This window comes from Olea europaea, unplaced genomic scaffold (genome assembly GCF_002742605.1).
Source record: "Olea europaea var. sylvestris unplaced genomic scaffold, O_europaea_v1 scaffold1812, whole genome shotgun sequence".
Lineage (NCBI taxonomy): Eukaryota > Viridiplantae > Streptophyta > Magnoliopsida > Lamiales > Oleaceae > Olea > Olea europaea.
In genome coordinates, this window is record NW_019235872.1 from 93535 (window position 1) to 110330 (window position 16796).

Here is a 16796-nt window from a genome sequence, read left to right on the forward strand (position 1 = left end):
ACGGTGTTTTGGCTGATTTTATTCGATGTTGATTCCATAATTTTCACTGATGGTGTTTTGGACGATTTTCTATCTAAATGGATCTCAAGTGCATATTTATGAAAAGTTAGGAACCTTCGCTAGTACAAAATAAAAGTTAGGATAAAGTTTGCAAAAAAATAAAAATATTAGGGAACGCTATTACAATTTTCCCTTAGAAAAATGTGTTTTCGTATTTACCCTTCTATGGTTTAGAAAAGTGCACTTCATTATGAAACTAATTGCCATTTGGATGATCTACACTTTTTTCCCCCGAAAGATTTAGAGTGCGGAGCAATAAATAAATAAATACAAGAGGTCCATTTGTACTTTAGGCAAAGGTTTAGAGCTTCAACAATATTTTCCCTATGGTGGAATAATTTTTTTATTGATGCGGGAGCTCCACCCACTTGAATGATCAGAGAAAGGTCCATTTCAAGGAGGAAGGGATTCTTCTCCGAAATAATCCTTAAAAATTGTAGAAGCGTACGAGAATGAAAGATTTATAATATTAATCTTTTCCTAGGCTTAAGAAAGTAAGTTACCATTAAATAAATTTTGTCAATTTGGATAACATATTTTTACTTACACTTAATTTTTTTTTAAAAAGAAAAAAAAAACCTCTTTTATTAGTAACTCTTATAATATAACTTCCTTAGTTCACTTTTACAAATAATTAAGTGAATTTAACTTTTGTCTATATAAATGTTCAAATAACCTATTTTCTCTTACTGTCTGGGAAAAAAATTAACCTTACACGGTGGTGTCAACGACCCGAATTGAGTTAGCTCGCGAGTCGAAACTAGAGGCTCTGGCTCAGTTCAAGTAAAATTGTCTGAGCATTTTTTCGAGTCCGAGCCAAGTTTTTTGTTTTTTTTTTCCTTTTTGTTTTACTTCGTAACAATTCTAACATTTTTTTTAAAAAATTAAAATTTTTACAAATTATAAATTAAATAAAAGTTACAATCCTTCTCCTTTTTTGGGGCTTAGGATCGACTACAATCAACATAGGCAGAGCTAAAATTGTACACAAAAAAAAACTTACAATATCTTTGTGCTTAATCTACTACAACTCTTCGATCATTATACTGTCAACTTGTTCTTAAATACATAATTTCATACATTCCCAATCTTTTAAACATATTAAAGCCTCCAATATATATTCTTTTAGTCTTAATTTTCATCTAATAAAGCTCAACCACCTAAACTAAATGCAACCTTTGATGCCAACGTAAATATTGGAGGTGTAAGTAGATCATGTGCAAATATTGCTACATTTGAATATTGTCTTTCGTTACTCCTTCACCATAATAAAAGATTAAATTTCTGTAATTCTTTTGGATATAACACATTACGAACGTCCACGCACATATACTTAGCTAACTCAAAGGGAATTCCAAGATTCATACCATTAATATTTTATCGCTCTAGATATTGATAAGCTATAACTAAATGAGAGAACACTGGTATTGGTGTCCAAATAATTCTATAAATCATCTGAATTTATTGAAATATTTCTTGAAAAAGAACTTTGGAATTAGAATTACCCTGACCTCATTTTTCAGCATAATAATTATATATTTCACATAATGTAGATTCTATATGCACACGTGATAATTCCAAATTCACGAAATTTGAAATCCCCTTTATAATAGCTTTTATGCAAGCTAAAATAAGTCAAGGGTCCGTCATAAGCGACCTCTCTGTTGCAATCACGAATGCATAAATTCCTTTACAAAATCTTTCCTATAAACATATAAAGGTGGAAAGAGTATAACCGAAACCAACAAACACTAGTCCGGTCTGTTTCGGGTCAAGACTGACTAATTTCGCTTTTCAACTCATCAACATGTGCCTATTCAAATGTGTTGTGGTTAAACTGGGATTCCAACTAAGTTCTTTGACACAATAATTGCAATATGCTTTTCAAATATCAACTTTATTTTGAACACCAACTTTTTTATGCGTCATATGTTGCCAACAATATAAGGATTCTTTTTTCGACTTTTTAGTAGTCTCAAGTACTTCTTCCTCTTTGATATCCTCCAACTCAATTGGAAAACTTGAGATGCATAGTAGCCAGCTAGAATATTCGATCTACCCTTAAACTGATTAATTTCATCACTAGTAATATCCATCTATATTCTATAATTATAATAACAAAAGATATTGAACATTAGGGTAAAAACATTGAATATTAGAGTAAAGAAATTAAAGTTTGAAGTTGAAACTTGAAATAGAGTATTGCAAGTTAAAATTGATTGAAGAAAATTGATATGAGATAGAGAAATATAACTTCGATTTATAACCAAAAAAATCAAATCATTTAAACTAAATTTGAAATTCAAATTTCATACACAATTAAATTGCCGCATGTGTTAAGATAGCTATGTGTAGCTGCCTACCTTAATAGGCAGCCGATTTGTTGCTGGTTAAGGCAACTTAACTGGCAGCAAATCTGCTGTCACTTTTATGAGTTTTTTCCTTTTTTTTTGTTGGTTGGGGCCAGCCCATGTGGCTTGTTGATCAGCTCGAGCGTCGGCTAGATTTTTTTGAGCCACGAGCCGTACTGCTCGAACCAGTGAGCCCAATTTACATCCCTAATCTTACATTACAGATAAAAAAAAGTAAATTTTTTTATATGATTTACAAAGTAATTATTCCAAAATTTACTTTACATTTTGTATATATGTTTACATAAAAGGGTTATTATCTTAAAAAGTCCCTATGTTTGGAGTTCATTGTGAAAACGTCATTATGTTTCAATTTTTTGCTCTTTTACCCCTATTTCCACCTTCTATTACAGAAATCATCAATTTCCATCCAATTTCTAAATAAAAAGTTATGAAATGAAGAATATACCTTCTACTTAAATAAAACCAAAAAAGAAACCAAAGAACTAATTGTAACCATACTCTTGATTTTTTAAAAAACATACAAATAAGTCCAAAATATATATATATATATATATATATATATATATATATACCAAAAAGAAACCGAAGAACTAATTGTAACCATACTCTTGATTTTTTAAAAAACATACTATATATATATATATTACGTGGCTAACGGAAAGCATATATGGTGCCCCATTACACCGTTAAAACTTTGACATAATCAAATTTTGACCACTAAATTTTGAAAATTGTCTTCTATTGTTCACTAAACTTTCAGATGGTCAAACTTTGGCAACTGAACTTTGATATAATCGAAATTTGGCTACTAAATTTTAAAAATGTCTTCTATTGCAAACTAGAAATTTGAAATTAATCAGTCCTCTATTTATCTCCCTTTAAAAAAAGAAAAAAAAATTATTTTTCATGCTCATTTTTAATCACTCATTGATATAATAAAATATTTTATACGTAAACTCAATTTTTTTTTTCAACTTTTCTACAATATATTAAAAGCGGGGATGGTGGAGAAACTTTTAAATACCAAATTTACCTCGGCATATTTAACCATATGCCAACTATACCCTCATAATTGGAATATGAATTTAATTAGTATTTATCATTTGGTTTAAAATTAATATAATATAAAGAGTGAAATATATAATTGATATTTATTATTTTGGATTGGAATTAATATAAGGAGTGAAACTAACATTCAATTATATTAAAGGAAAAAAATCAATGACTTACCATTCAATTGACCATTTTATTCTTCAAATTTTTATTTTCCACCAACGAATCTATTTTTATTTTTTTATCAACAAAACCATTATTAATCTTCATGATTTACATTATAATTCATGCAATAAGTTTTTATTTTTCATCAACAGAGCAATTTTTAATCTTTATGCTTTACATTATAATTTATCTATTAAGTTATTATTTAATTGAGGTTACAAATATTTCAAAGATTGTATTAATATATTATTGAGGACATTCGATGAATAAAAAAGAAATTACACATGAAAATTCGATGACTAATATTCAATTGATTTTTTTTTCTTTATAATTTTTAATTTTCATCTACAAAGTCCTTATTACCAATTTAATTAATATTTATAATTTGATTTAGAATTAATATAAGTCATAAAATATTTAATTGATATTTACATTTGGGCTGGAACTAACATAAAGAGTGAAACTGATATTCAATTACTAAAAAAAATTAACGAAAATTTAGTGACTTATCATTTAATTGAGTATTTTGTTCTTACAATTTTTATATTCCATCAACATAGTATTTTTTATTTTTTATTTCTCATCAACAAAATCCTTATTAATCTTCATGATTTACATTATAATTTGTCCATTGAGTTTTTATTTTTTATTAATAAAGCAATTTTTATTTTTCATTAACAAAGCCCTTATTAATCTTCATGATTTATATTATATTCTATCCATTGGGTTATTATTTAATTGCAAAATTGAAAAGTTGTACTAATGTATTAATGAGGTAACAAATATGCTGAAGGTTGCATTAATATATTAATTGGGATATTCAATCACTAAAAAAAATATTGTGTACAAGAAGTATTATTGTAATCATATCATTACATGTTAATTTATTCAACATTTTCACATTATATACATAATTTCATAAAAACTTTTTTATATATACTCAATTGTAATTTTCCTTTTAACAGTATCAATTACCTCTATTATTTTAAAAAATGGTATTAATAAGTCAAAAATAGTTCGTATATCATTCATCAATCGTAAGAAGTGCAATGCATGTACTTATTACTAGTTAACCAAAAATTATCCAAAAGAATCGCTATTTGAAACTCTTTTTTTAATAATGGCCATCAAATAGGGGCTAAAATTCGTTGTTGAAATTTGAATTTAATTTAATTTTAACAATAAATATATTGTATGTTTCGTTGCAATTAATGGTCACTTCATTTGCATAGCTTTGCAAGTATTGTCTAGACCACTTAGAATGATCAGTCAATTACATAATAATTCAATTTAAATTCAATTTATTTTTGTCAAATTTTAAGCTATCATCATTATTATATTTGAATTTTACATTGAAACGTGCAATGAATTTGTTGTTAAATAAAATTAAATCCAAAATTTTTAACCAATTTTAATTAAATCCAAATTATTGTGAGCAATAAAAGATGTTCTGCAAAGCTTTGTAGAAGAAGTGACTACTAATTGCAACGAAAAACACAATATCATATTTATTGTTAAAATTAAATTAAATTCAAATTTTAACAACGAATTTTAGCCTGTTTGATAGTTATTATTGTTTTTTTCAAAAAAAAATTAAATTAAATTAAATAGTGTTTTTTTTTTTTTTAAATTAGAGAATATGTGGCTAAAAGGTTAGAAAAAATTAAGGTTACATGTCAAATATTATATTGTATAAATGCGTGGTTAAAAACAATCATAACTAGAATTTGAAATTAAACAAGCCTCTGTTTGTCTACCTTTAAAAAAAAACTTTTTATTTTTCGTACAATTTTTATCCAACATTTATATAATAAAATATTTTACAAGTAAACTCAATTTTTTTTTCAACTTTTCGACCACAAATTCTCCCAAAAATCGCTATTTGAAACTCTTTTTTTAATAATGACCATCAAATAGGGGTTAAAATTCGTTGTTGAAATTCAAATTTAATTTAATTTTAACAATAAATATATTGTTTGTTTCTTTGTAATTAATAATCACTTTGCATAGCTTTACAAGCATTGTCTATACCACTGGCAGTGATTACTCAATTACACAATAATTAAATTTAAATTTAATTTATTTTTGTCAAATTTTAAGCTATTATTGTCATAATATTTGAATTTTACATTGAAACATGCAATGAAATTGTTGTTATATAAAATTAAATCCAAATTTTAACAAATTTTAATTAAATCCAAATTAATTGTGAGCAATAAAAGATGTTTTGCGAAGCTGTGTAAAAGAAGTGACTACTAATTATAATGAAAAACATAATATATTTATTTTTAAAATTAAATTAAATTTGAATTTTATCAAAGAATTTCAACCCCTGTTTGATGGCCATTTTATTGTTTATTTAAAAAAGAATAGTGTTCTTTTTTTTCTTTTTTTAAAGAATGTCTGTTTAAAAAGTTGGAAAATAATTAAGGTTACGTGTAAAATATTTTATTGTATAAATGTGTGATTAAAAATAAGTATAAAAATTAAAAAATTTTGTTTTAAAGGGAGATAAACAAAAGTTTAATTAAATCCAACTGTATAGTGAGCAATAGAAGACGTTTTTCATAGTAGCCAAAGTTCGATTATATCAAAGTTCAGTGGCTAAAATTCAAGTACCTCAAATTTAGTAAGCAATAGAAGACGATCGATTTTCAAAATTTAGTAGCCAAAATTCAACTATGTCAAAGTTTGACAATGTGACGAGGAGTCATATGTGCCTTTTGTCAGCCACATCATCAATTTTATAAGAGGTTGGAGATGAAAGTTATGCTGGTGACTAACATATAACATTTTCCTAAGTTCAGTGGTCAAATTTCAATAAGCAATAAAAAATATAGATATAAATTCAGTGACCATTGGAACAATTAACTCGCTAATCTTTACAGCTAAAATTACACAAAATTCACAAATTAAGACTTTGGTTTGGTATTAGGTGAAGGAAAGAGAATTCATTTTTTTAATTTTTTAATAATATATTTGGGATTCGATTGCACTTTAAAAAAAATGGCAGTATGATTGCAATTAGTTCTTCGATTTCTTTTCTTTTTTTTTTCCTTTTTTGTTTTATTTAAATAAGATGCTATCTTCGTCACTGCACGACTTTTTTTATTCAGAAATTGGATTGAAATTAATAAAAATGATGATTTTCGCAATAAAATGTGAAAATATGGATGAAAATAAAAAAGAAAATATGCTACTTGTATATAATGCGGTATTATTAACGGTGTCCACCTATCACATAGAGGGAACCCACTTCGGATAATTTATATTTTATTTGAATTGGGACTTCCTCCATATGAGGGGATGTACACCATTATGAGCACTTTGATGTACATGTAATATTATCCTACAAAAAAATGAAACGTAGCAATATTTTGCACAATGAACTCTAAACTTAGGGACAATTTATACTAATAACCCTTCTAAACGACCTTCATAACCGATGCCCTAAAACTATCAAGCATGCCCTTAGAAAACTATGTTATAAATGGACAAGTTCAATAGGTTAGGAACGTAACGTGTTGTCAATGTTATCTTTTCTTCTAAGGCTATGTTAGTGTGTTACGCCATTCAATCAACTACACGTAATGTTATCGTGAAAAAAACACCTTGCACTGTAACTTACCTCAATATAACTTATGCTGGACATATCAATTCTTGGGTTTCGACGATGATGTGCATATTTGGATTTTAAACTATTTTATAAGCACAAAATATTTTTCATATTCATTTTTAGCAACACATCTATATAATAAAATATTTTATACGTAAACTCAATTTATTTTTTCAATTTTTTGACCAAAAATTCTTCAAAAAATTGCTATTTGAAACTCTTTTTTTTAATAATGGCCATCAAATAAGGGCTAAAATCCGTTCTTGAAATTCGAATTTAATTTAACATTAGCAATAAATATATTATCTGTTTCAGTGCAATTAATAGTCACTTCATTTGCATTGCCTTACTTGCATTGTCTATACCACCAAAAATAGACAAACGTTCAAACATGTTAGCTTAAACAAACGTTCAAACATGTTAGCTTAAAAATAAGAATTATTTGACAAAAGGAGCTCAAAGCAGCAAGTCCCATGCTACTTATTGTCTTTTATTTTAGCGGACCAGCACAATTACCATATTACCCCTAATTTTTTACAAATTTTCGTACTCATCTTGGAAATTGAATAGTAGGAAAATTGTAGCAATGGTCCCTAACATTTTCAATTTTTTTAAATTTTACTCTAATCTTCATTTTGCGCTAGTGAAATTCCCCAACATTTCATAAATATGCAATTGAAGTTCATCTGAACGGAAATCGTCCATTATTCCGTTGGTTGACCAAAAATTGAAAAAATTGATCAATTTTGACCAAATTAAAAAGGGCCAAATAGTACTTTGTATTTTTTTCATATTAAATATAAAATAAATTATTTAATTAAATTAAAAAACCAAAAATAAATATAAATAATATATAAACCCATCAAAACCTTTCTCCTTCTCCGAGCCACCACTATTGTCATCGCCACCACAACTCTCCTCATTATTTCCTCCACTGCCAATGGAAGCATCCTCCTTAAAAAAAAAAAAAATAAATAAATGAAGAAATTTCCACATCGAACCTAGTAACATCCAAATTTCGGTTAACCCACACCACCTCACCCATCAAAAATAGAACACAGAAATAATGACACAGAAATATCGAATAGCAACACCACTCAATTTCACATAAATTTCCTCCATTACCTTCGCCCATTCCCCACTCAATTTCACAAAAGACCCAAACCCAGCTCACCGCCCGTTTCCCATTTTCTCTGCACAACAAGAAGCTTCTGAATTAACTCTCAAATTCATCGAACATGGTGTTTTTTTCGAAGACATTGCAAAAGGGGACTTGAGTAATTCACTGCGAATCCAATTGCCGCTGTATTTCTTGAATTCGACTACTAGTTTCTATTCGGTTATCGATTTCTACTTGTTTGTTGTCCGACAGCTGTAATTTAGCACAAAAAGCTCTTGTTTGGTTTTATTGAGGTTTAGTGAGTCAGGCTGGTGATGATCGCAATAACTATAGTTACGTCAATGATGGTGGAAGATGGTGGAAGATGGTGGCAAAGATGACGGGCTTGGGAGAGGGCAAGGGTGGAGAAGATGAAGGGTTGAATGTTTATTTTTTTAAATTTAAGTAATTTAACTATTAATATAAGATTGACGAAAGTGCCCCTATTTTATTTGGTCGAAATTGATCAATTTTTCAAATTTTTGTCAACTAACGGAACAATGGACGGTTTTCATCCAGATAGACTTCGGCTGCACATTTATGAAAGGTTGGGGACTTTCACTGGCACAAAATGATAGTTTAGGATAAAGTCTGTAAAATTAAAAAAAGGTTAGGGACCACTGTTGCAATTTTCCCTTGAATAAAAGAACTTGGTCTATAAAGGGCATTTCAGAAAACTATCAAATTGTTTTCGTTTATATTACATATAATTGAGTTCCCAAACATGTTGCCTTAACAAAAATAGGATTTATTTTATTTATAAGACAGTATCATTTTTAAGCACACTCAAAGAGGCCCGATAATCATTTTTACATTTTTCAACTAATATAAGTACTGTAAAGTATATTTATAAACTGTTTAGAGAGTATGTCACATATTTATGGCCAATGTTTTAAGAATCAATAACTAATTTTACATTTTTCAACTAATGTGATAACCGTAAAGTATATTTAAAAATTGATTGGGGAGTATGCCACACATTTATGACCAATATTACGAGAATCGAATTGAATGAACTTAGGACCAATTCGGTAGGAAGGCTTTTCTTCTACTTATAGAAGAGTTTCATAATAAAGTTATTTTAATTGAAATTTAAAAACTAATTTCTAAAAGAACTTTATCTTTCGAAAGAGTTTTAAAATGAAGAATAATTGAGCTAACTTTTTCTAAAAGCTCTTTTGAATAAAAGAAACTCTTTTATAAAACTAATCAACATGGTCCGAGAGCAGTTTTTTAATCTCTAAAACATTTTGACTTGTCGAAAGTCATGCCAAAATGGGCCCTTATATGATTGGGAAAAATTAGAAAATCTATTTGGAATCAACTTACCGATCAACCATGAATCATCAGAATAATTATGTGAACTATAAATGAACTTCACCCTTTAAAAAAAAAAATCCCATAATGTACTCAACTTACCCGTCAACCATGAACCCGTTTGAAAAGCATATTGGGGGTTTTGGGGGGGAGGGGGGGGGGGAGTCCAATTTTCCAAAATAAAAGAAATTTTTTTTTAACTTTTTTGACCTTGGTTCTACTGAAATTTGACCATTTGTTTATTACTTTAACATTTTCTGGGTCGGGTCAAATTTTAAAACGTAATTAATGACATATTTGATAGGAAAAATTACATAATGTAGAACAGCACTTAGGACAAGAAAATTTAAAATATTAAAAATCTTATTGAATAATTTTATCCAGTATAATATACATGAAAGTATCCAAAAATTAGGAAAAAAAATGTCCCTAAAAATATGACAATATTAAGTCAAAAACTTTTCATACACTGATAACACATTGTAGCAAACATAAAAGTAGGCTTTGATACCATGATTAGTTATTTACCTAAACATGCACAATAAAATTAAAATAATTTCAATACACAAAGGCCATATAATTTTGTGTTTAAGTTGAATCTGTGTGTAATTAGGTAAAGAAACTAAAACTGGACTTCCTGTTATTTTAGAGCTTCTTATGAAGGTCAACAATGATCCTCGTTGCTTTGTTCATGAGGGGAAAAGGGTAGCCCTTCGCATCTCATGCTCTTGAGCATAATAATTTTGTTTTGGACACATTGTTTGATACATTTTGTTGGTCCTGCTATAGTGAATGATACTAAACAATGATATTATGATTGGTTTCATAGGGGGAAAAAATTAAAAAAAAATCTCATTTCTATTTTTAGGTACAGATAAAAAAAATTGGAACATATTCTTAAATTCCTCAAGTAATTTGTCAAAGTAGATCTAATAAATTTTATTCTACTTGTGTCGGCTACTTCATTATAAATCGGATGGAATTAGATTTTTTATTTTTATTTTTCCAGTTCGTAGGATTTCATAGAGTATGCCTTGTGAAATTCTAACAATAATAACAATAAATTATTCCCGAGTTTGACTATGAGGAATTAATAAGTGTAAAAATACTCATTCAAAGATGAAATTTCTGAATTTATTGTTTCCTTTTCCATAGAACATTTTATATAATTGATTTTGATTTTTTTTTTCCCGACAGAGGAAAACTGAAAGAAAATATTTTTTTTTTTGAATTTGAAACACGAGATAGAATTTAATAAATGATAATTTTTCATTTACTCTTGTTATTAATTATTTATGGTATCAAAAGTGCCACGAGCACATGACATAATAATAATAAACGTCAACCCAAAGGTGATATGACAATCTGGCAGGCCCAAAAAGGGTAACTTGTTTATAAATTGCATGTGTCAAGATAAAGGCAATCTAAAATTAAATTAAATTGGGCTCCACGGGCATGGCGCAGTGGTAAAGCAGGAGGGTTCACACGGATCATCAAAGCCTTGAATCCTCGCGGTAGCTGGAAGGCAACATTTATGTTGGAAGGCAGTTGTCCTGTGAAGGCAAAGTTATGGTGCGCTTTGTAACTCCTCCGAGGGTCCTGTCCGCACGTCGTAAAGGGAGGTCTATAGAGAGAAGAACCGCATCCCTAATATCCGGCTCAAATGTGTATAAGTTGTGTCCGCATCCGTATTTACCTGGGTGGCGAACCAGGAGGAAAGGCCTCCATTCCTCAAGATTAGTCATGTGATGTTTGGACACCTGAGTTATAAAATAATAATATTAATAAATGAAATTGGCTCTATGTCCATTTGACACAATCTAGTCTACACTTTTAAGAATAAGGAGGTGACACGACTAGTCTCAACTACGATAATTTATGCTATAAAGAACGGTTTAAAACAAGTCGAATTAATATCCCTTTAAAATTGGATCAGTCTAATTTACATGAAAGAAGACTTTCTAACACGTGCAAGAAAAATTCCATTTAAAAATGCGTTGAATTAGAAGTGACATGAAATCACTTTATTATTAGTATCACCTTAAAAGTCGGGTTGATCAAGGAAACGTTAATATTAAGCATGTCAATCGAAAACTGAGATATATCTTAAAATTGAATCTACAGAATCTAGAAGGGATTATAGTCGTACTAGGTTACAGCTCCTTCTTCTTTTGGGTATATATACGCACATATTTTCTGTTTCTACTAACGGTTAGCTGATAATCCTACTAGAAATCAGAAGTTCTAAACCAGGTTAAAAGCATCTATTTTCCTCTCTAAACTATCATGTCACGTTCACCACAATGGAGAATTCAGAGATAGTTGAGCTGAGCAAGAAAAAGAACATAGATCAGAAACATGATTTGGACTAGAGGAGAAACCATCGGAAGAGGAGGGTTTGGCCTGGTTTCTAAAGCCAATGTACTCCAACAGAATGGCGATCGATTTCCACACGTTATCGCTGTCAAAACTGCAAAAATTTCTGCATCAGATTCGCTCGTTAAAGAGAAGAAGTTGCTTGATATATTCAATGACTGTCCATCTATCCTTCACTGTTATGGGGATGACGTTACCACGGAAGAAGGCGATGAACTATACAACATACTGCTCGAATATGCTGCCGGAGGATGTCTAGCAGATCGGACTATGGGAAAAGGCTTGCCGGAGAACATTGTGAGACGGCACACAAAATCCATGCTGATCGCCTTGACTCATGTTCATAGGCTTGGGTATGTTCATTGTGATGTAAAGCCACACAATATATTGCTCGTAGCTGATTCTTTACCTTCAAGAAAGAAGAGGGTCGGAGAAATCGCTAAGTTGGCCGACTTCGGGAGTGCAAAGAAGATCAAAGATGACGAAGATAACAAGGAATTCAGGGGTACTGTTCTATATGCTGCGCCGGAGTCCATTATCCATCAAGAATACCTGCCGGAGTCGGATATTTGGGCGTTAGGATGCACCGTGTTGCATATGATTACAGGAAAATCACCTTGGAAAGTCGAGAAAGAAGACAAGGCAGAGGACGTTTTATTCAAGATTGGTTGCAGTGAAGAATTGCCCAAGATTCCGAGTAAGGCTTCCAAAGACGCCAAGAATTTTTTGAGTAAATGCTTAATCAAGAATCCGAAGGCGAGATGGACGGCTGATAAGCTATTATCTCACCCTTTTGTAGGTACACAGAAGCATCATCTTTCCGAGTTATTTCATGGTTGTTTGTCGATACATCATTTACACAGCCGTGTCCATGTACGTTGAGTTAGGATTAGTTTTGAGATACTAAACATCAGAGGTTCGGATAGATTCAGGAAACAATTGTGTTGTATAAACAAATTTTTGTGATTTCTTGCAAAAGAGATACATCAAAATTGGATTATACTAAGGAAAAAAATGTATTGCATTTTGAGTAGCATAATCTGTAACCCAATTCGGTAGCCGAGCTTGGTTATGACCCTTTAGAATTCTTTTCCGCCTTTTTCTCGTTTTGTACGTGTTTGGAGTACAAGGGGGATTAAATGGTAATTGTTGATTGAGGTACAGAAGGAGGGCTTTCAAGCCCTCCAGAATACACACAAATATGTGGGGCCAAATTTTTTAGGCAATAGTTAACTTACATAGGTCCCACCTTTCATGTGAGTATCTGCATCAGTTCTGTACACACATTTTCTGCACAAATGGTTTTTTCGTTTCATTTTTGGTTAGAACTAATGTCCAATGTAGCCTTTTCGAAAATGTGCTTTATATTTAATTTGAAGAATCTGGGGCAGTTGTCAGTGGTGGATCTAGGTGGTGGCAAGCTAGGGACCTGGGGCAGTTGTCAGTGGTGGATCTAGGTGATGCCCTAGCTGGATCCATCGGGAACCCTTTTTTTTGTTCAAAGTTATATATATATATATCTAATTATTCATATTTGTTCTAAGTATCTCTAGCAGCTCATTTGGTTAGAGCCTCTACTTGCGGAATTGGAGGTGCCTGTGACATATCATTAAGGTTATTGAAAGTTTAACCACCTTGGTCCTCAATGAATTTTGATACTAAGTGTATATATTTGTTTTAGTTGTTTTAATGCAATTGAACGGATTCGAACCTATGTTCTTTCCTTTGAATTATAAGAAACCCTGCCACTATATCATTTGGGGAAATTCGTGATAACATGTAACAAAAATACATGTATTCAATTTTTTTCAAAATAATTATTATATTTAATTTTTAATATTTTATTACGGTCAACGGTTAATGTCCGCCCGTGCTCACTCAAAATTTTGGATTTGCCTTTGGCAGTTGTACTGATTTTGGTGGATTGGATAGGTTGGAGAAGATTACCTATTTATAATTTTTAAAAATATTTGGGCTCTTGTCGCAAATTTTCCTTTTATTTTTTTATGGGATAATTGTAGCAAATGCTCTAAACCTTTAAAACATTAGCAAACTTTTTCCAAATCTTCAATTTATTGTAACCATCACTTCAAACCTTTCGAAACGGTGCAGTAGGAGCTCTTTTGGATGGTTTTCATCCAAATATCTGTTGATTGACTAAAAAATTTGACTTTGACCATATTTTTAATATTTTTGAAAGGGTAAAATAGTAACTTTCCGTTTACTACATTAAAAAAACCTAAAATTTAAATTTTATCCCCCTCTTCTCGTACTCACTCCCAATTCCCAAACCATACACAACAATTTCATTTGAAAGGGCAATTATTCATTACAGATAACATTTTTTTGTGGGAGAGTCTCCTTCTCTTATGTTGATCGCTCTCTCTTGTTCATGATTTTTGAGTTTCAAATCATTCATTACAGATAACATTTTTTTTTCATAACGCGAATTGAAATGAAACGAAAATCCATTTGAATTGAGAGGGAAAGAGATATTATGGGGGGGGGGGGAAATTTCAAGAACCCTAGTCATGGAAATTGCAAGATTTAGGGAATTGATGCTCCTTTGGTGTAGAATTAGAAGGAATCGTTTAGCTTTCGTGGGTGGGAATCACACCGTAGCCAGATTTTGCACCCATTGCCACTCTAAAATGCATCCAACTAAGTTTTTTTAGTGTATTTGCTTTCCAATCACAACCTATTTAGCTTTTTTATCTTTTGCTTGGCCGAATACCTTTATTTGTGTATTAGTGTTGATTTTGTCATTTTGATTTGGGATGACTTTTGGGTTCTTCACGTGCAGATTTTTGTTTATTTACTTTTCAGATTGGGGATATTTTGTTGGGTTTTGAATGAGGAGAACGAGTATGTTATACGGTGAAAAATGAAGTTTTGTGTGGGTGACGGTGGCCTACGGTTCAATGGCGATGGGCTGGGGGAAGTTGAAGAGACACTGTTTTTATTTTTTTCTCTTTCTAATATAATTTTTAGGTTTTTATAATGTTTTGTAAATGAAAATTTACTATTTTACCCTTTCAAAAATATTAAAAATATGGTCAAAGTCAAATTTCATAGTTAACGAACAGATATTTGGATGAAAACCGTCCAAAAGGGATTCCATCGCAACGTTTCGAAAGATTTGAAGTGATGGTTGCAACAAATTAAAAGTTTGGAGAAAGTCTAGTAATGTTTTAAAGGTTTGAAACTTCTGTTGCAATTTTCCCTTTTTATTTAGCTGCTTCCCTTATCCTTTTGTTTTTATTTAAAGTGGGAGCAAATTCGTGATTTTACGTGGCCAATCGTTATGGGGATGAATTTTATTGCATTTACGAAATGTTTAGAATGTTTGATGTCAAAAAAGGTTGAGAATATACTAGTAACGTTCCGCAATGGAGGTGGACAAAAAGATCCAAAAACCTAATTCATAAATGTGTAATGCAACTATTTCCCTTTCAAGACCTTTAATTAATGAATCAATTTAAATTTCAACTTAACTCGTGAAGTTTATTGTGATAATATCATTATTAGCTCATGTTCTTGATCCACAGTCTCTAGAACTTATTTTCGCTCAAACTTATTTTTAACAAATTGAATATTTAATAAGATCCACAATTTTTGTTAACTTCACAAACACATATTTATCAATTTTTATCAAAATTTACTGAATATCTAATTCTTTAAGCTAAACTAAATAGTGATTAGTCAATTGTTTATGCTAAATTTTTTATTAAAATGCGTTATCCTATTTACCCTTCTAAAGTTTGGAAAAGTACACTTCATTTATGAAACTAATTGCCATTTGGATGGTCTACACCTTTTTCTTTTTTTTTTTTCTCCCTGAAAGATCTAGATTGCTGAGCAAAAAAATAAATATGAGAGGTCCATTTGTACTTTAAGCAAAGGTTTAGAGCTTCAATTGTATTTTCCCTATCGGGGCATGGAGTAGTGATGACAATTTATCCCGTGCCCGCTCCGCCCCGTCCCTTCCCGAATGGGGCAAAAAAACCTGCCCCGTTGCGGGGCGCGGGGCGGGGCATAAATGGTCGCCCCGTCGCGGGGCGTGAAACTTGCCCCGTAAATTTTTTATTTTATTATTATTATTATTTTTTACGTGGAAATATGAAGGTAGAAAATCTTGGTTCGCTTCCATTAGAGAATTTTACGTGGAAATATGAAGATCAAGCATCTTTTGTATCAATAAATATGAAAAATAAGTTTTTCATATATTTGAAACATATTTATATTTTCAAAACAAATAAAAATACTTACACGACAAAACAAATTTCTAATTATTTGTTCATCCAACTCTTAATTTATCATAACTTTGTTACTAATTAGCTGATTGTTTGTTAATTATTTGTTTACATACTTAATTATAACTATTATAACATATTTAGAGTTCATCTATGCAACATATTTCAAAATCGCTTTTTATTTAAACTTATTTTCTATCACAATTTTTTAAGTAACATAATTTACATGTAGACCTATAATTTTTCATACTTTTTATCCACACATTCTCTAAAAATTATTTTACACTATAAATAATTTTATCCCAAAACAAAGACTTAAATTTACATAAAGTAAGGGCATTCTTTATTAAAAGTTCAACTTGAATGTTATCCGTATTTTATTGAATTCGGAATTAAATAAAAAAAATTAAATGGGGCAAGAA

The 16796-nt window shown here is 30.3% G+C and overlaps 1 protein-coding gene across 1 annotated transcript; it reads left to right on the top strand.

The window, feature by feature from the left end:
* Positions 1-12103: 12103 nt before the first annotated feature.
* On the top strand, positions 12104-13003 carry LOC111378401 (mitogen-activated protein kinase kinase kinase 17-like). The gene has a single exon (XM_023001595.1). It carries the CDS (start codon positions 12104-12106, stop codon positions 13001-13003), a length of 900 nt encoding a protein of 299 aa, XP_022857363.1.
* The last annotated feature ends 3793 nt before the right edge of the window (positions 13004-16796 follow it).

Bases quoted from the DNA above. Each gene is read 5' to 3' on its own strand.
- LOC111378401 (XM_023001595.1), top strand. From the start codon at position 12,104: ATGATTTGGACTAGAGGAGAAACCATCGGAAGAGGAGGGTTTGGCCTG.